The sequence below is a fragment of the Notolabrus celidotus genome, chromosome 7 (assembly GCF_009762535.1).
Source record: "Notolabrus celidotus isolate fNotCel1 chromosome 7, fNotCel1.pri, whole genome shotgun sequence".
In the NCBI taxonomy this organism is placed as follows: Eukaryota; Metazoa; Chordata; class Actinopteri; order Labriformes; family Labridae; genus Notolabrus; species Notolabrus celidotus.
This window is the reverse complement of record NC_048278.1, coordinates 4,438,059-4,457,592: the sequence shown is the minus strand read 5'-3', so window position 1 is coordinate 4,457,592 and position 19,534 is coordinate 4,438,059. Positions and strand designations below refer to the sequence as shown.

At 44.9% G+C, this 19,534-nt stretch overlaps 1 protein-coding gene across 3 annotated transcripts; it reads left to right on the top strand.

Annotated features, from left to right (window-relative positions):
* The first annotated feature begins 564 nt into the window (after nucleotides 1–564).
* Nucleotides 565–19,221, top strand: LOC117815682 (myotubularin-related protein 7-like). 3 transcript variants are annotated; one of them, XM_034687546.1, is made up of 14 exons: nucleotides 565–876; nucleotides 2,692–2,817; nucleotides 6,148–6,310; nucleotides 6,562–6,719; nucleotides 10,855–10,983; nucleotides 11,201–11,335; nucleotides 11,565–11,697; nucleotides 12,444–12,553; nucleotides 12,770–12,895; nucleotides 13,004–13,053; nucleotides 13,881–14,081; nucleotides 14,154–14,288; nucleotides 15,087–15,213; nucleotides 15,645–19,221. In XM_034687546.1, exons 1-14 carry the CDS (start codon nucleotides 853–855, stop codon nucleotides 16,011–16,013), a joined length of 1,986 nt encoding a protein of 661 aa, XP_034543437.1. In that variant the 5' UTR covers nucleotides 565–852; the 3' UTR covers nucleotides 16,014–19,221. The 3 variants fall into 3 exon arrangements, with proteins under 3 accessions (XP_034543437.1, XP_034543439.1, XP_034543438.1); XM_034687548.1 differs by having other exon boundaries at nucleotides 566–876; nucleotides 15,087–15,268; XM_034687547.1 differs by lacking the exon at nucleotides 565–876 and adding an exon at nucleotides 1,966–2,222.
* The last annotated feature ends 313 nt before the right edge of the window (nucleotides 19,222–19,534 follow it).

Here is a 19,534-nt window from a genome sequence, read left to right as displayed (position 1 = left end):
TTGCGGCTGGTCGTTTGAGCGCACGAGCTGAAATCAAGTTTAAAAAAATGAGCACTTCCGGTCAGAAAGTTTTTCAGAACAAAGCAGAGATTTAAATCAAAGCCAGTCAAGGAGGTCACATAAACGTGTTTTCATGCTACAGGGGGAACATCTCACAGTTTGTCAGAGCGATAAATTAACTGAAAGTTGAGAACTCGACGTTTTTATAGTTTCATCTAGCCTATCTGATTTTTCTTGTAATACACTGTTAATTTTATTTGTATTACTTTTATTTTGGTCAGTGATTATTTTGTCCTTTAAGTGCTTTAATCTAATTTCTTAAATTTCTGTCTTCATGCTGGATTTATTTTAAATGTTTTAACAGATTTATGTCTTCATTTAGTTTCCTCCTTCATGTTACCCCTCCATCTCCAGCCATGTTTGATGGTGTTTCTTGGGTTCATATGTTCACTAAGACACTTTGTAAACCTTGTTTTGAAATGTTCTGTGTGACAGAGTGATTGTTATTGTTAGCCGTGAAACATTGAGTTTTATTGTGAAAGGTGTACCCGGATGCTGTGCGTCGTGTTTCCGGTCGCTTGATGGAGGAGCAGCTGTGATCTAACGGACAGAGGAAGCTCGGGGACCGATAACAGGGAGGTACTGGATCCAGGTCCTCCGGTTTAAGGGACCTAACCCGGGTACAGGAGGACTTAGACCATGGTGAAGATCCCGGGACTCATGTGGATCAGCAGAGTCAGAGACAGCACCTCAGTTCGGGATGTGGAGGAGGAGATATAATCACTAACGGGCAGGAACGCGTCGGGCTCCTCTTCCTCTTCTTCCTCCTCTTCCTCCATTTTGGTTTCAGTGATGGAGAACATCCGGACCCCCAAGGTAACAACAATCAGCAGAACACCATGGAGGACTCTGTTTATTATTAACCTCTATCATCCCTCCATCATCCCTCTCTACCTCCATCATCCCTTCTCTACCTCCATCATCCCTCTCTACCTCCATCATCCCTTCTCTACCTCCATCATCCCTTTCTACCTCCATCCCTCTCTACCTGTGTTTATAATAAGAGTCAGGCTGCCTGTGAGAGGCAGGGGCATGTCCACAGATCAGCAGAGGGGCCCCACTTCAGATGTAATTGGCCCCCCTGGAGCTCCACGAAACTCCCAGACTCTGACATGTTCATTTGTCTTTAGACTGGTGTTAAAATCAAACGTGGACTTTGTTGTAACGGGCTGCTAGCAGTTTTTTTACGCTCTCAGTAACACTTCATCTCTCATTAGAAGGTGTGAAGGAGGAATCAGTGCGTTGTACAAACTGCAAGACATTAATTTACTATCAGCATCTCTATACAAACATCTTTCATGAGGCGTTCACACCAAGCGGCAACCTCCGGCCACAAGAATTGAAGCCAATGAGGAAGTGTTAAAAACTGCAGTTCTTCGAGCGTCCACTAGAGGCTGACTGCAGAAACACTGGAAACCACATACACACCCATTCAAAGAGATGGTCTTTAAAATAAACATGTTTACAGCCTGGTTCATAAACCAGTTTAGGTCTGAATAGCTCATTTCTCTATCAGCACACACTGTAGGGGGGGAATTTATTATAAGTCTTTATTTTTGAAGGTATTAAACGTACGAGTTTTGCCCAAATAAGGGCGTGGCTGACTTGATTGACAGGCCTCTTTACCTCACATTAGCTCGACAGAAGTTAGGTTGATTTCCAATATGGCTCCTGCCGACGATCAGCTTCAAAACAGCAATTCAGGAACAGACCGGTGATGTCATGGAGACTACGTCCATTATTTATACAGGATAGGGTGTACACAAATGGAATAAGGCGAGTGAACACGAAACACTCAGGTTTTCGTACACGCAGGAATTATAAATGTAAATGTTACTTTTTGAATGTAAACAATGACACAGGATCTCTTTGATAGTTTGTGGCTCATGATCTGAATCAAAGTCTGGACTCGGCCCCGGTTATGGGCCAGCCGTCACAAATATCTGCAGGAGCTCCGAACACTTCCCGAACACCGCCGCTGTATTCCTACTTTAACTTCTAACAGTCACCTGATACAAGGCCCGAGCTTAACACCAGGAAGACGTGATGCTGGGATGACTCAGGAAACGTAAGACGGTCATACGATGACACCGCAAGCCGTCAGAACATAAGAGGCGCCTGGAAGGTTCATTTCAGGATTAATGTCACAGCGCCCCCTGCAGGTAATCATCCTGCCTGCTTCTGAGCTGTGTTCATGTTGTGATCAGTTAAAGGAGAGAAGCCCTCAGAGTCTCTGTGCACGCTCATTTAGGTGCATTATCATGGTGCATAAAAAGGTGCATTTTCCACTTGAGCTCAGAAATCGATCACACATGTGCGTGACTGTCACCCTCTGAAGATGGTTCAGGTATCAGCTTCGACATTCCTGCATCTGTTCCGGCTGCAGGCAGCACCTGACAGAGGGAGCTGTGTTTCTAACACTCAGTCTGAGGGAAGCTTTACTCACTGAAGGACTTTCAGGAAACGTGATGTGCTGAGTCACCGCAGCGTGCACCGTCAGCACTTATTAAAGGACTAATCTTTCTTCATGTCTCAGGGTTTAAAGAGACATGCTGTGATTTACTTCCCTGAAGTCTTCTTCAGATTTGATCCATGCATGTCTCTGATGTCTCACCTGTGTCTCTCTGTCAGGTGGAGAATGTGCGTCTCCTGGACCGCTCGTCCGGTCAGAGGAAGGCCAGCGTCGGGACTCTCTACCTTTCTGCCACGCACACCATCTTCGTAGAGAACAACCCGGAGACACGCAAGGAGACCTGGGTAAGCTGGGAGCGGTGTGCAATTTTGTATTTTTTGTATTTTTTTATTTAACCTTTCTTTAACCAGATGAGACCCATTGAGATCAAGACCTCATTTACAAGGGCGACCTGGCCAAGAGGTCAGCGGCACATGTCAAAATAAATAGCACAACTCAACGGCATGGAGCATATATAGAGACAGTATGTAGAAACAATCAATAATTTGAAAGTGCAACTAATCTGCAAATAAAGTGCAATTTGTGATTACAAAAACAGCATTTAAAAACACAGTACCTGTTCTGTGGTCTGTCTTTCATTTAAGATGGACCCAAAGGCATCAAGTGAGATAAGATCTGACAGATTCAAGTCCTTCTGGAGCGTATTCCAAGCAGTAGGAGCAGCAGTCTTACCGAACTCTGTCCGAACACGGGGAACACACATTTTATGAGGGGTTTTTACAGCCAGTGGGGTGAAGTCTTACCGACTTAAGGCTGATTTATACTTCTGCGTCTCCCCTACGCAGCAGGGGCTCACGCGGACATGAGCACCACATACTTGTGCGTCGGTGTGTCCGTGTCGAGCAGCAATTCTCCGCCGAAACGCCTGAGGGCAGTGTGGTCTCTCTGATAGCCGGCCGCCTGCTTCCGGTCCCGCTCGTTCTCTGTTTACTTTTCCACAGAGATTGATGTACAGCTGATACATGTTGCTGTTTATCATACAGACATGATTACATGAAGAATAGAGAGGAGGAGATGAAATACACGGCCGATGTGCGGCCGATGTCCGGGATCCTGGAAGTGTTGTAAATGCGGGAAAGACAAAGCCGCCGAGCGGACCAATCACAAAGCTTGCGGTCCGCGTTGGCTCTACGGGGAGTTACATTTTGTAGGAGATGCACGTCAGCTATGTGCGTAGGACACGGCGTAGGTACGGGAGCTACGCGGACCCCCGGCGTAGGGTACGCCGTTGATTCAACGCAGAAGTATAAATCAGCCTTTAGAGGTATGAAACGGAGATTACAATACCCGGCTGTGAGAGAGGAATACACACTGCTCAAACACAAGTCTTGCTGAGCTGAAAAGTCTTGATGTGAATCTCATTTAAAGATATTTAAAGTAAAAAAAAGAACTTATATTTGAATTTAAGGAGTAAAAACACCTTGCCTGTAGGCGTTAGGACAGTTTGAGGCTCAACTCTTGAACTCTTTCCCCTCATTGGGTCATAATCCAGAAGAAGACGATGGTGAACTGTGAAGTCTGAACCTGGTGGAGTTCTGTTTGATTTAGGAGACTCAGTTAAAGAAGACCTGTACCTTACAATGGAGCTACAGAGAGCCACACATCTGCAGAGAAACTGACACTGCTGAACACCCTAACCCAAACACCAACACGTCGTCATACGAGGGAGGGGCGTTCAAAGCAGAAACACTGCTCCACAGTCGATCATACAATCACACCGTTATTGATTTGGGTCTTTGAGTCAGTCTTTGGTGGGTTCAGCTCTCTGACCGCTGGTTTAAAGATTACATAGAGACAACAATGACTCACACAACTCTTCACCGTCTGGCTGCAGGTGTAGACAGGAACAGAAACACTCCACTGGACACCTGTCCCGTTCACTGAAGGGTTAACTAGAGCTGGGGGATATTGAAAAGATGTTATCACGATAACATTTTTCATATCAGTCAATCTGGATAATTTTCACGATAAATATGAAATCAGATCATTTCAAAGTGAGCCAAAATATCGTAAAAAATGAAGTCTAGTGTTGAGTCTAGGCTTGAGCTGGTAGGTTTTGAGTTTTCTTCAGAGTCACTGTCGCTCATTTCAGCTGTGTTTACAAATGTCTTTAAGCCCCGCCTACCTCCAACCCTGCGACATGATTGGCTGTTCCATGTCGACTTCTTCTTCTGTCTAACGTTGAGTGTGAACTAGCGTTTAAGACACACTCCCTCTCCAGTGGTTGGGGGGTGTAATCACAGGTTTGAATATATCAACGTTTTATCGTACATTTGTTATATTGAGAAAAATAATATCCCGATATTTAGCGTTTTATCGTCCAGCCCATGGCTAACAAGCAGCGGGTTAGCGGTGACAGCCGTGTTCAGTCTCTGCAGTGTTCTCCATTTCTGAGGCTCACACCTCGACCCGTACTTCAGTGACTGTCCCTGAGGTTCTTCTTCTGTTATTTAATGCGGTTAGCAAACAGCTTTAAGACGCTCTATCGCCACCATGTGGAGGGATTAATGTATTACAACCAGGCACCGGTGAAAAGGATGAAATTAGTACTTTTAAAATGAGAAAATATTCAAATTAACTCCTACATTTTTAATATGTGAACAAATATTCGAGCATTCAAAAATCATGCCTCATATCTACTCCATACAGGAACACAGTTTAAAACTTAAGTCTGATCTCAGTTTCCTGAAAGCTGCACAGAGACATTTTTCTTTCCATGAGGAACAGAAGCAGAGAGACTTTCAGGAGGAAGATGTTTCTGTACAGTTCTTATTAATGCCTGAAACTCTGGGACAGGTAAGTTGTCGGATGAAGTGATTCACAGCACGCTGGAAGAAGCTTTTCAGAACGTACAGGGTCAGTATCAGGAAGGAACAAAGACTGGATCTATTTGGTCTACAGAGGGCACCAGAATCAACGCTAAACAAACGTTCCTCACAGGAGCTTTAAATATATTTATCCAGTCACTGAAACGTCTTTAGAAAGTCTGTTTTTATGTTTCATCTCTAAAGTTAATCTGTTTGTTGATAAATATCTTTCCTGTGAGTCATCCTCTGGATTCATTTTTAACTCCTCCGTCAGCCAAGGTCTGATCATTAAATGTGAGTCTGGTGTAAGCTGGGAGATGAAGTCCTCGTCTCTGCTCTTCTTAAAGCTTGTGTTAGCTCTTCACTGTGAGCTTTGTGAGTTAGCAGACACAGTAAGGAGAGATAGCGCCCCACTCCCTCCCCCCCTCCTCACATCTCCTGCAGGGAGGCCGAGGACACAGCCTGATCCCTCTGGACCTGACGAGATAAAACAGACATGCAGGGGGTTTCAGATTTCACCCAGCAGACCGGGAGTGAGTATGCTGGATTAGCAGGAACAAAGAAGACTGACACTGATCAGCTTGAGTTCAATAAAACAGGACACTTCTCCTTCTTCTCTGCACGCTACGCACGCTCTGAAGCTTCCTCATGAACCCACACGGCCCATCCTTCCTGATTTCTTTAGATCACAAGACAGATTTCACAACAATGTGGCTCCAGTTTATGGGTCTTTACAGAAACCACTGACCTCTGGACCTTCAGCTACACCTCGTGGACTCTTCACAGAGGGTGTGTTTCTGTGTTCAGGTGCTGCACAGCATGGTGAGCAGCGTGGAGAGACCGCCCACCATCCCCGCAGGAAGTCAGCTGATCCTGCGCTGTAAGGACTTCAGGGTCTACCAGATCCTGATTCCACAGGAGAGAGACTGCATGGACATCCACGCCTCTCTGAACCGGCTGTCACGGCCAGGTGTGTATCTGTGTGTGCAGCTAGTTCAGTGTGTGTTGGATGAACGCACACGCTTATTGTTCAGGGTGTCATGAACAGATGTGTGTCCTTTCTACAACACATGTAATCATCCTCCTCTCCTCTCCTCTCCTCTCCTCTCCTCTCCTCTCCTCTCCTCTCCTCTCCTCTCCTCTCCTCTCCTCTCCTCTCCTCTCCTCTCCTCACCTCTCCTCACCTCTCCTCTCCTCTCCTCTCTGTCTCTCTCTCCCCAGAGAAGTACAGTGAGCTCTACTGCTTGTCCTTCAACCCGAATGTGAACAAAGAGGAGCGAGAGGAGTCTTGGAGGTTCATTGACCTCATGGAGGACTACAAGAGGATGGGAGTACCTAACAACCTGTGGGTCACGACGGCAGCTAACAGTGAATACAGGGTGAGTCCAGGGTGTGTTCAGATCAAAAGCAGCGTCAAATTCACTTCTACGGTTACTAATAGAATGAGTAACGGTAGAAAAGCAACATTAAAGTTAAAAAGATCAGATAAACACAATTATTAAATAAATAAATGTTGTTAAAACAATGATTACTGCAGGTTGTGCTCCTCCTGCTTTTGCTCTCCATACAGTCGGTTCTTCCTGCAGACGCCTGATTAGTTAATCTAACACAGACTGGTATTTATGACAAGCTGCACCAGAATACTCCTCAAACCAAAGTCCAACAAGCCACCAAGCTCAACGGGCGAATCATTCATAGACTCCTGAGATCACCGGAGTCTGAGGCGACCCGCTTCTTCAGTGTTTTATTAACATGAGCAAAGGGGCTTTGTCAGGGGGGTCTCAAGGCCCCAAAGAGAGTGATACAAAGTCTGCATTGTGTGAATAAAGGGTCTGAGCAGGATTCTTTCTGCAGACACTGTTAGTGGTCATTTGAAGGGGTGCATTGGCCCTGAAGACCAGGGCCTGTATGCACGTCCAGCCATTCCAAAAAACTGGACCAGTAGTCTTAACGTATCGTTATGGAACGGCCCATTTGGCCGTAACGTTAGCCGAATGCACGACTGCAAATAATTGGCCAATTAACTAATTGCGCCATGAAAGCGAGGCTGGTGCAAAACGTCATATGTCCAGGGAACCTCCTGGAAAACCCCGATCCAACAAATTCAAACTGCAAATGGCTACTACGTATAAACAACAATAAACATGGCTGTACCAGTGTGACTGAGAGAAGATCAAGAAGAAATGGACATTTGATTAGAAGAATACAGAATGAACAAACAGCTGTTATCAGCAAGTCAATCCTCAAAGATCACAAACAAGGAGAAAGGGAAAGTTTGGCTTCAGATCTTGAGCCGGGTAAATGCGTGTGGTGTTTCTGAGCACACAGTAGAAGACCTAAAACAAGCAACGCCACCAACGTTGTCCAGGTGGAGGACTAAACGTGCTTAAACGATAACGCATAAACATGATGTCTTCCGTCCTTTAAACAGCCTAACAGGTGAGGTAATCCTGCCGTTAGCACCTGTAATGGATGAGTCTACCTCCATTAAATGTTATGCTTTGTTGGGGTGTTAACCTGGCTCATCTAGACCGCTAATCCATTTTTTTTCACCATTAGTACAAGCACCTTTTTTCACCACTAATGGCTGGACGTGCATACGGGCCCAGGATACCAAGGTAGTGAGCCTGTTCATGAAAACTGATGACATGTCAAAAGAAGGCCCCGGCTTGAACTTCCTGTGAGGAGGAGAAGGTGTGCTTCTTATTCAGGACTTTTACAAGGTCAGAGATAAGAAGGTACAAACATCCTCTCAGTCTAACTCACTGCTCATCCATCGCTACATGAAGCTCACTGTGGTCCTCTTAAAGACAGTAACTCAGCCTGTAACACGTCACTGCTCTGTTTCTAGCTGAGTCACTCTCTGGATTTAATGACAGACTGCCGCATCAAAAAGAACAACATCACTGCAGCGATGAAGCCAGAGAGAGGGACAGCTCCGTGTGCTCCCTGAAGGCACAGAGAGAGGGACAGCTCTGTGTGCTCCCTGAAGGCACAGAGAGAGGGACAGCTCCGTGTGCTCCCTGAAGGCACAGAGAGAGGGACAGCTCCGTGTGCTCCCTGAAGGCACAGAGAGAGGGGCAGCTCCGTGTGCTCCCTGAAGGCACAGAGAGAGGGACAGCTCCGTGTGCTCCCTGAAGGCACAGAGAGAGGGACAGCTCCGTGTGCTCCCTGAAGGCACAGAGAGAGGGACAGCTCCGTGTGCTCCCTGAAGGCACAGAGAGAGGGACAGCTCCGTGTGCTCCCTGAAGACACAGAGAGAGGGACAGCTCTGTGTGCTCCCTCTCCCTGAAGGCACAGAGAGAGGGGCAGCTCCGTGTGCTCCCTCTCCCTGAAGGCACAGAGAGAGGGGCAGCTCCGTGTGCTCCCTGAGGGCACGGAGAGAGGGGCAGCTCCGTGTGCTTCCTGAGGGCACAGAGAGAGGGACAGCTCCGTGTGCTCCCTGAAGGCACAGAGAGAGGGACAGCTCCGTGTGCTCCCTGAAGGCACAGAGAGAGGGGCAGCTCCGTGTGCTCCCTGAAGGCACATAGACAGGGGCAGCTCCGTGTGCTCCCCCTCCCTGAAGGCACAGAGAGGGATCTGTTCTCCAGAAGATCCTGAGAAGCGTTTGTGTTTCATTCCTCCTGAAAGTAACCGAAGCTACAAACTCTCAGGACTCCTCTGAGCTCTGACAGCTTACAGAGGCTGCTGTCTGACATACTCTTGTTTTCTGCATTTACCTCCCTCCTCCTCCTCCTCCGTCTCCTCTCTATTCTTCATGTAATCATGTCTGCATGATAAACAGCAACATGTATCAGCTGTAGATTAAGATAACACGCTCTGAATCTCTGTGGAAAAGTAAACACAAAACCCAGCGGGACAGGAAACAGGCGACTATCATAGAGCCCACACTGCCCTCTAGTATTTCAGCAGAGTACTGCAGAGCGACGTAGACACTGTCATAAGTATGTGGAGCTCACGTCCACGTCGGTCACTGCTACGTAGAGTCCACACAGAAGTCTAAATAGTAATAACTTATTAAAGTGTGGAGACTCAAATGAGAGACGTCAACACAGGGAGTCCCTTTTGAGATTTTGTTCCACGAGTCTGTAAAATACGGAGCAGAGCCGAGGCGGAGCTGTTCTTCTGAAGAAGTAAAACCTCTGTGTCATGTGTTGACCAGGTTGTTAAACAGACACATGAGCAGGAGCTGGTCCAGACTACATGACTTTAAAGTCCCAGACTAACTATAACAAAGCTCGTACTGATCTCTGGACGGTCCCTGCACACTCGAGTCTCAAAGATCTGGACTCTGTTTGATGACAGACTGTAGCTCAACGTCTGAAAAAAAGGCGCTCCTCTAAAACAGGGGTACCTAAAGTGTGGGTCGGGACCCCCTGGGGGGTCGTTTTTTTTTAAGTTCTCTAAAAATATGTATTATTATTATTATTATTATTATTATTATTATTATTATTATTATTATTATCAGTATTATTATTATTATTATTATTATTATTATTATTATCATTATTATTACTATTATTATTATTATTATTATTATCATTATTATTATTACTATTATTATTATTATTATCATTATTATTATTACTATTATTATTATTATTATCATTATTATTATTACTATTATTATTATTACTATTATTATTATTATTATTATTATTACTATTACTATTATTATTATTATCATTATTATTATAATTATTATTATTATTTTATTATTACTATTATTATTATTATTACTATTATTATCATTATTATTATTACTATTATTATTATTATTATTATTATTATTATTATTATTATTATTATTATTATTATCATTAACTTTGGTTTATTTACCTTTTTTTCTTATGTTTATCTTCCTTTTTGTTTGTACTATTGATTTTTATTATTTCTTTATTATTATTACTATTTTTTATTTATTTATTTTTTCTTCTATTTCTTGGTTTTGTATTACTTATATATAATTTGTTAACTTGAGGTGAACAAAGAAATACTGAAACGATGCAAAACAAAGTTGAATGACAAAAGTTATCTAAAAATAGTACATTTTACTCATTTATAGTAAAAAATATCGACAAAATAGTAGCTAAACTTGAAATAAAACCTTGAAAATAGAAAATGTAATGAGTTTTCTGCCTTTCTTGTTGTCAGATGACTCCTAAGTTTAGGGTTAGTGAACAGTTAATGATCAAAGCATCAGTAGCAGTAGATTAATTCATAACACACAGGAAACACAGACACATGCTCATATAGGTAGGGTCATTTTCTGCAGACCAGCTAAATGAAGACACATTAAATCACTTTGAGGGACAGTGGGGGTCGCAAGTCTTTTCACCTATATTTTGGGGGTCGTGGGCTGAAAAGGTGGGAACCCCTGCTCGAAAAGATGAATGAGGGACTCACCTGGGTGTAAAACTGTTCTGAGATCTTGAGAACGTTTCTTTGGGTGTCTGTGTCTCTTTGAGGGCTTCGTACGTACAGTGTGTCATCATGTGGTCCGTCCTCTCTCAGGTGTGTGACACGTACCCGTCAGAGCTGTTTGTACCGAAGTCCGCCACACCGGCGATCATCGTGGGCAGCTCCAAGTTCAGGAGTCGAGGACGCTTTCCTGCTCTGTCCTACTTCCACCAGGACACACTGGTCAGTGAGACACACACACACACACACACACACACACACACACACACACACACACACACACACACACACACACACACACACACACACACACACACACACACACACACACACACACACACACAATCAACACACACTGTTACTGTCACCTGTTACTCATGTGAACGGAGACAATCTGACGATGTTCAGACGATGACGGAGAGGTTTCTCCATATCGCAGGCCGCTGTGTGTCGATGCAGCCAGCCGCTGTCAGGCTTCAGTGGACGCTGTCAGGAGGACGAGATGATGCTGCAGGCTGTGATGAAGTCCAACCCGGGCAGTGAGTACATCTACGTGGTGGACACAAGGCCCAAGGTAACACACACACACACACACACACACACACACACACACACACACACACACACACACACACACACACACACACACACACACACACACTGGTGGAATCACAAATCAATTATATGCACAGAAGATACTATAGAATATCTAGTCAGCTAAAAAATTTCATACAAAGCTGTGTGTGTTTGTTTGTGTGTGTGTGTGTTTGTTTGTTTGTGTGTGTGTGTGTGTCTGCGTCCAGCTGAACGCCATGGCAAACAGAGCAGCAGGTAAAGGCTACGAGAACGAGGATCACTACACCAACATCAGGCTGCAGTTCATCGGCATCGAAAACATCCACGTGATGAGGAGCAGCCAGCAGAAGATCATCGACGGTGAGAGGAGAGAGTGTGTGTGTGTGTGTGTGTGTGTGTGTGTGTGTGTGTGTGTGTGTGTGTGTGTGTGTGTGTGTGTGTACACAGTGTGTTAAAAGGGGACATACTCTATTGACTGGACAAACACAGCGATGGAGACACACTGAGGATGAAAAACGTGATGCACAAAAACAGAAACAGAGCCGCAGGAGTAAAGGCCCAATGTTAAATTAACGGACGTGTTATTAAAAACAAATCATCCTTCATGTTTTTGAATAAAGACATTTTCAGAGATTAAAACTGTTTGGCTATAAACATGTTGATTTCTTCTGTTTTAACATGGCTGGTAATGAAGATTGGCGCCTCTAGTGGCTGTTCGTGGAACTGCAGCTTTTTCGTACTTTCAGATTGTCTTCACTTTTTAACTCCAGAGTTTGCTGCTCGCTAATTTAGTCTTTGTGTTGTTACTTAAGGATTTTTTAAATATTATTTTAACCTCTCATATGTTTACCACTTGTTTCAGAGCCTTTATTAATCTTTAAATCTTTATCTGTTATAATTACGATGTTGACTGATTGATTGAGACACAGTTGATGATGAACGGGCAGCCTGAGATAGAGACGGGAAACGACGGCTTGGAGAGGAGGAAGTGTTTGAAAGTTGCTTTTTCCTGTTTCCCTCTGAGATAGTGTTCATAAACATCCTCTCTCTCTATCCCTCCCTCTCTCTCCCTCTCTCTCCCTCTCTTTCCTTCTCTTTCTTTGCAGTGGGCGAGATGAGGACTCCGTCTATGACTGACTTCCTGTGGGGTCTGGAGAACTCTGGCTGGCTCAAACACATAAAGGCCGTACTGGATGCTGGAGTCTTCATAGCCAGGGTGTGTACACCTCAGACACACACACACGCACATGCACAGGCACACGCACAGAGAGCAATAAAATGAAGTTGTTGTTTGATTGACGGAAACATCCCTGCTTCAAACCTTTGACACAAGAGTCTCTCTCTCTCTCTCTCTCTCTCTCTCTCTCTCTCTCTCTCTCTCTCTCTCTCTGTCTCTGTCTCTGTCTCTGTCTCTGTCTCCCTCCCTCTCCAGGCAGTAGCAGATGAAGGAGTGAGCGTGTTGGTTCACTGTTCGGATGGCTGGGACCGAACGGCTCAGGCCTGCTCTGTAGCCAGCATCCTGTTGGACCCGTTCTACAGAACCATCAGAGGACTCATGGTAACCAACACTGACAGACTCTTATTCTGAAAGGTCTTCCCTGTGACCTCCTCTTCCTCTTTTATCTTCGTCTCCTCATGTGTGTCATTCCTCCTCTCCTCCCTCCAGGTGCTGATAGAGAGAGACTGGGTTTCATTCGGACACAAGTTCTCCCACAGGTCAGACACACGACGTCTTCTTATTCTTTGTTTAGAACGTTGTTGGGATAGATCACTTCCTGTTCCTCAGCAGTTAAACCCTCTATTTATATACTTTGTGACCTTCTCATGGTGGAAATATTAAAACACCACATGAGATGTTCTCTTCCATAAAGGTCAGGGCAGGAGAAACATTCAAGTCATGAAGTAAAACATTCTGAGTTTGATCCTTTCGGTTAGTTTGGTGCCCAAACAGATCCTCTTCAGGAAGGTGAGACAGGTTTAAAATAAGAAACTGCAAAACACGTGCCAGGTGGGGCACCGTAGGTTTAGCGGTTTAAACATGCGCCCCATGTACGGAGGCTGTAGTCCTTGTTGCTACTTTTACAATGTCGGTCTGTTGAATGAAGGTGGGATCCATCATTTCTGATGCATTCAAGGAAGTCAGGAAATCTAAGCGCTGATTGTCTTTAGTGACACAGCATCAAGCAGATTAGTGTCTCAGTGTAAATGTTTGTTAGCTGCTCTTCATGCAGATATCTGTTTATAGAGAGAAAGAAATCCTCCTCAGATTAACAACCATGGGAGCCGTCATTATGCTGGATTGTGTTCCTCCTGCTTTGGCTCTCCATACAGACCCTGTCATGTCATCACACTGTTTTCTCCTGAACTGATTCAGCTTCTGTAGCTAATCTTCATTTCCCTTCATAAACTCGATGAACAGAAACGTCTTGATTCGCGTAAAGGAGATGATGGATGGCACAGAAACGTGTCTATAAACATAGAAAATGTCTATGTTTGAGACGTCTGACACAAGAATCAGTAAAGAACGCCCCGTGTCCCTGCAGGTACGCTCACCTGGATGGAGATCCTAAAGAGGTGTCTCCCGTCATCGATCAGTTCCTGGAGTGTGTGTGGCAGCTGTCCGAGCAGTTCCCGTGTGCCTTCGAGTTCAACGAGCGCTTCCTCACCGCCATACACACGCACGTCTACTCCTGTCAGTACGGGACCTTCCTCTGCAACTGTCAGAAAGAACGCAGAGACATCAGGTAGGTCCTGTTACGGTAACTAATAATACAGATCAATGATAAGAACAGTTATAATAAGAACGTCTGTGGTAGGCTCCACGAGCGGAGTCACTCTGTGTGGCCTCAGCTGTGGAAGGACCGAGCCGAGTACACCAACCCTCTGTACAAGGCCGAGCTGAGCCAGAGCCAGGGCGTCCTGAGACCCAACACCACCCCCTACTGCTTCAAGTGAGTCACTGCAGCACACACGCATGCGCACAAACACACAAGCAAGAAATGCACACACGAATGCACACACAAACACACACACACACACATGCAAGCATGCATGCGCACAAACACACACACACAAACGCATGCACGCACACACAAACGCATGCACGCACACAGACACACCGCACGCACACACGCGCAAAAACACACACCAAACGCCCGCACGCACATTTATATATTATTTAATTTTAAGATTGAATATAATCTTAGAATACCAGAAACAAAGATTGAGCTCCTTTCCTCTCTCCTACTCTCTCCTCCTCTCCTCTGTCCTCTATCCTTTTCTCTCCTCTCTCCTCTCTCCTTCTCTCTCCTCTGTTCTCTCTCCTTCTCTCTCCTCTCTCTCCTCTCTCTCCTCTCTCCTTCTCTCTCCTCTGTCCTCTCCTCTGTCCTCTCTCCTTCTCTTTCCTCTCTCCTCCTCTCTCATCTCCTCTCCTTCTCTCCTCCCTCCTCTCTCCTTCTCCCTCCTCTCTCCTCTCTCCTTCTACCTCCTCTCTCCTTCTCTCCTCCCTCCTCTCTCCTCTCTCCTTCTCTCTTTTTCGCTCTCCTCTCTAATTCTCTCCACTCTCCTCCTCCCTCCTCTCTCCTTCTCTCTCATCTCTCCTTCTCCCTTCTCCCCTATCCTCTCTCCTTCTCTTTCCTCTCTCCTCTCTCCTTCTCTCCTCTTTCCTTCTCTCCTTCTCTTCTGTCCTCTCTCCTTCTCTCCTTCTCTCCTCTCTCTGTCTCTCCTCCCTCTTCTCTCCTCATCTCCAGGATGTGGAAAGGTCTCTACAACCACGTGGAGAAGTCTACGCCTCCCCGTCAGTCCCCTTCAGACTACCTGTCTGCAGTGAGGGAGGACACCCAGCAGCTGGAGGAGGAGCTGACCAATCACCAGGAGGTACCGCCAGGAGGAACCGCCCACCACCACCAGCACCACCCGGGCTCCAGACAAGGCATACAACACACAGAGACACTCCCTGTTACCACACCACCATCACCAGAACACAATATCCAAGAGTCAGTCTGAGGATCTGAGTCTGAGGTCCATGTCTGTGAGAGTCCACGTTAGAAAGAGTCTTCACCAGACTGCACCCGGGGCATGTGGTAGTTAGAGATTAGCTCAGTGTGAATCTAAAGATGCTGTTCTGAATCAGCCGAGTTCAACATGACATACAGGCAGAGTTTAATCTACACTACAGATGAGGGCGGGTGATCTGGGACAGTGAGGTGACATCTCAGATCCCCTCCAGTGAGAGACGGCCTGCTGTTGAATGAAACGGCGAGCTCTCAGATTGTTAAGGTCTGGTTTTGTCTTGTTTGGATCCGCAGCGGATCGCGGCTCTGATGGGGAAAACAATCACGTGGGAGAAGATCGAGGTTCCGAGGAGGAGGACTAGCCACCTGCAGCAGAGACACTGCGGGCCGGACCCGCCCTCCACTTACACGCACCCAATCACCAGCCCTGCACAGGACAATGGCAACGCCCTCTCTCCTGAACCAGCCAATCAGAAGGCTCACACCAAGGACCCTGCCCTCACTCTGCCTCTTGGACCGCACACACATCTCAAGAGCCAGGACCCTGATGATCTCTCCGCCTGCAGCGACCTGGAGTCAGGAGTGGCTGACCTCAGCAGCCGCTCGTCCAGCGGCGGGGACGAAGGCAAGGACCAGAGCGAGGCCGCCTTCACTTCTGCCTGACTGTAAAGAGAATGAATCTCTAAAACTAGACGAATACAACCCTAAAAATATTTATTCATGCACCTGAGGGAGAGTGAACAGGTGAGGCCGGCTGCTGACGGACGGAGAGGCAGGTGGGTTTCCATCTTTAGGTTTTAAAGGGAGTGTAAGTAAATCAGGGGAAACTGTGGCTGTGTGATGAAGGCACTGAGAGAGGCCGTGTTTTTATTTCCTGCTCTGTTGAAGAAAGGCTTTTTTTTTACTGTTCTTTGTAATGCTGTTACTACTGTGAGAAGGATGAATGTTACATGAACCCAGCCTGGAAACGTTCAGGGATCTGTCCCCGTCTTTATTCAAGAGTTCAAGGCTTTGAGATAACATCGTCACGCTTCTCCTCAAAGTCCTGCCCTCACAGTCAAACAGTTCCTGCTCGTGCTTCGAGTTAAACAGCAGAGGAATCAGGGGAATGTACAAGTGAAAGCAGGGAGCATTAAAGTGCAGGATTAAAAAAGGCTTTCAGCAGTTTTGTTCTTCCTCGCTTTAAATGAAGACTGGAAAAAAAGATGAAAGTGTTCAACCATAGACTGTATATATAATGGACAGCATCGCTCTGCCTTTTACCATTGTATGGTTTTGAAGCCAAAATATCCTGTTCTAGAACGCTGCCATCTTGTAAATTTTCTGCAACCAGAGTCTGCGCGGTAGGGAATTTGTGTGTTTCCACGGTAACAAGCTCCGCCCTACAGCGTACCATCCCGAGGTTCTCTCTCCAGCAGCTGTCAATATATACAGTCTATGTGTTCAATGCTGACGAGAGAAGGGAAACAAAGTTCAGAGAGTAGAAGAAACTCCCTGATGCGGGTCCTCATTTATCATGAACTCAGCCTCAGACCTTTCCATAAAGAAAGCAGAATAATGGAAGGTATCCTCAGTCCTTTATTTTCCTTATCGTGTAAATGAGCAGTTTTACTCCTCTGTTTCCTCTGAGGTGTTTGCTAGTAGGGCCAGTAGACCTGTAACGCGATTAGACGTTATAAGATAAGAAGTCCCAGACCTGTGAATGTTAGGATCTTTAGACGTGTCTCCAGCTCTTCGTTATAACTTTGGAATTTTCGTCTTCGTCTCATCAGAATAAGCAGAGCAGTAAAGTTACTGTCAGAGAACAAGTGAAACGTTCTGTTATTTAATGTGAACACTGAGAGATCGATGAGCCCAACGCCTGAATCGTCTTCTCTCACTGGAACTGGAAAGTCTTAAATTACATCTTCACTTGTAAGTCTTCTAAACTCTTTATTCAAGAGGTTTCTCCCACTAGGGGTCAGTATTTAGGCTTTTAGAGATTAAAACCACGTACTTATTTATCTCAGATAAAAAACTAAAGAGTTCAGATAAGAGCAGCTTCAAATAAAAATGCATCTTTTAAGAAATTCAACTTCCATCCCGCATTAAAAACAGACATGACTCTAGTGGAAGTCACTGCATTAAAAACAGACATGACTCTGTCGTGGAAGTCACTGCATTAAAAACAGACATGACTCTAGTGGAAGTCACTGCATTAAAAACAGACATGACTCTGTAGTGGAAATCACTGCATTAAAAACAGACATGACTCTGTAGTGGAAGTCACTGCATTAAAAACAGTCATGACTCTGTAGTGGAAGTCACTGCATTAAAAACAGACATGACTCTGTAGTGGAAGTCACTGCATTACAAACAGACATGACTCTGTAGTGGAAATCACTGCATTAAAAACAGACATGACTCTGTAGTGGAAGTCACTGCATTAAAAACAGACATGACTCTGTAGTGGAAGTCACTGCATTAAAAACAGACATGACTCTAGTGGAAGTCACTGCATTAAAAACAGTCATGACTCTGTAGTGGAAGTCACTGCATTAAAACAGACATGACTCTGTAGTGGAAGTCACTGCATTACAAACAGACATGACTCTGTAGTGGAAATCACTGCATTAAAAACAGACATGACTCTGTAGTGGAAATCACTGCATTAAAAACAGACATGACTCTGTAGTGGAAATCACTGCATTAAAAACAGACATGACTCTGTAGTGGAAGTCACTGCATTAAAAGCAGACATGACTCTGTAGTGGAAATCATTTCACACATCCTCTGGACTCTTTCTGGAAACAGGGTCGTATAACAAGCCTCCAGAGATCTCAGCGGTACAGGAAACCTTTAAGGTAAAAATCCTGTCCATCCCAGGACCCTAAACACATCAGTGCGCCTGACTCTCAGATCAAATATGCCAGAGTTTATCTTGTTATCATTTCTATCCAATCACAGCACAGTAAAGGGACGATCCTAACTCCTTAATAAAACACTATATTAACAGCCTGACTGTAGATCACAGCACGCTGAAACTTTAAGACGAGCAGCAGGAACAAAACAGAACAAAATGTGAATGTTTACAGACGCTGACGTAGTTTGATTTAGTCTTTTTGTGTGTTATATGTTTTAGAGTCCTTTATTTATTTATTTTTTATGTTTCATTTGACTATAACGCTGAACATCTGCACATTAACTCGACGTCTCCTCAGAGGCCATGATCATTAAACTCTGATATGTTTCTCTTATTTTACACACTGTGGGAGACGGACGTGTGCTCTACGAGCTAAAGAGCTGATCGCTCGTCTCCTTTCAGGTTTATTCTTCTACTTTTTGCATTCCTGCTGAAGCTCTGGAAACAAATGAAAACACAACTTTGAAACCTTTGAGTCCAGATTTAAACAAGCACATAACTGACCCTCCAAAAACCCTGTACAGTCAGTGTGTGTAAACCTGAGTCCACGTAGCTGAGGCTGCACGTACTCCTTTAGAGACCGTTTGTTTTACCAACACATGCTCGCTGAGTCTTGAAGATACTGACAGTCTGAGTCCACTGCTGAGCAGTGAGACCTGGTTCAGGTGTTAACAGGTAGCCCAGTGTTAAAGCCTTGAGGATCATGTTTACACCTTTATTTGGCCAAATGAAGAAAAGAGTGAAGAAGTTTTTCCTCCCCTCTGATGCTGTTAAACTTGAAGATGTTCCCCTGTTGAAAGCTGTTATTAAAGTAAACATAAGTGTTGGTGACATCGAGCTGAAGGTCTCATCTTCGTAACTTGTAAATTTCTCTGTAGCCTGTGGTGTGTGTGTTTCTGTGTGTGTTCTGTATCCATTGATGTAAATGACCTATCAATAAAAGCACTGTTAAAGGGAAAAACTGCAAAACACCTGGTCTGACGTGTTCTTCAACATTGCATATACAACACATGAAAACAGCTTTAAAAACAGAATTCTTCTGCAGCTTTAAGACGTCTCAAAGTTTAAATGTACTCCTTTTCTCACATTAAGAAGCTGTGGCACCATTACACACTTTCTCCACCAGAGGGCATCTTGGATACTCACACATCAAGAGATGAAAAAAGCTCTCAGAACAAGGGTTGCAAAATTCCAGGAATTTTCAAAGTTGGAAACTTTCCATGGAAATAAATCAGGAATTTAATAAATTGAAGGTTGGCTCTTAATAAGGAACTTAAATATA

What these genes read in the sequence shown, in the direction of transcription:
- LOC117815682 (XM_034687546.1), top strand. Translation starts at nt 853, where the DNA reads ATGGAGAACATCCGGACCCCCAAG. An exon ending in ACTTCCACCAGGACACACTG is followed by an intron (nt 10,984 to 11,200) that starts GTCAGTGAGACA and finishes TCCATATCGCAG; the next exon opens with GCCGCTGTGTGTCGATGCAG. An exon ending in GAACCATCAGAGGACTCATG is followed by an intron (nt 12,896 to 13,003) that starts GTAACCAACACT and finishes TCCTCCCTCCAG; the next exon opens with GTGCTGATAGAGAGAGACTG.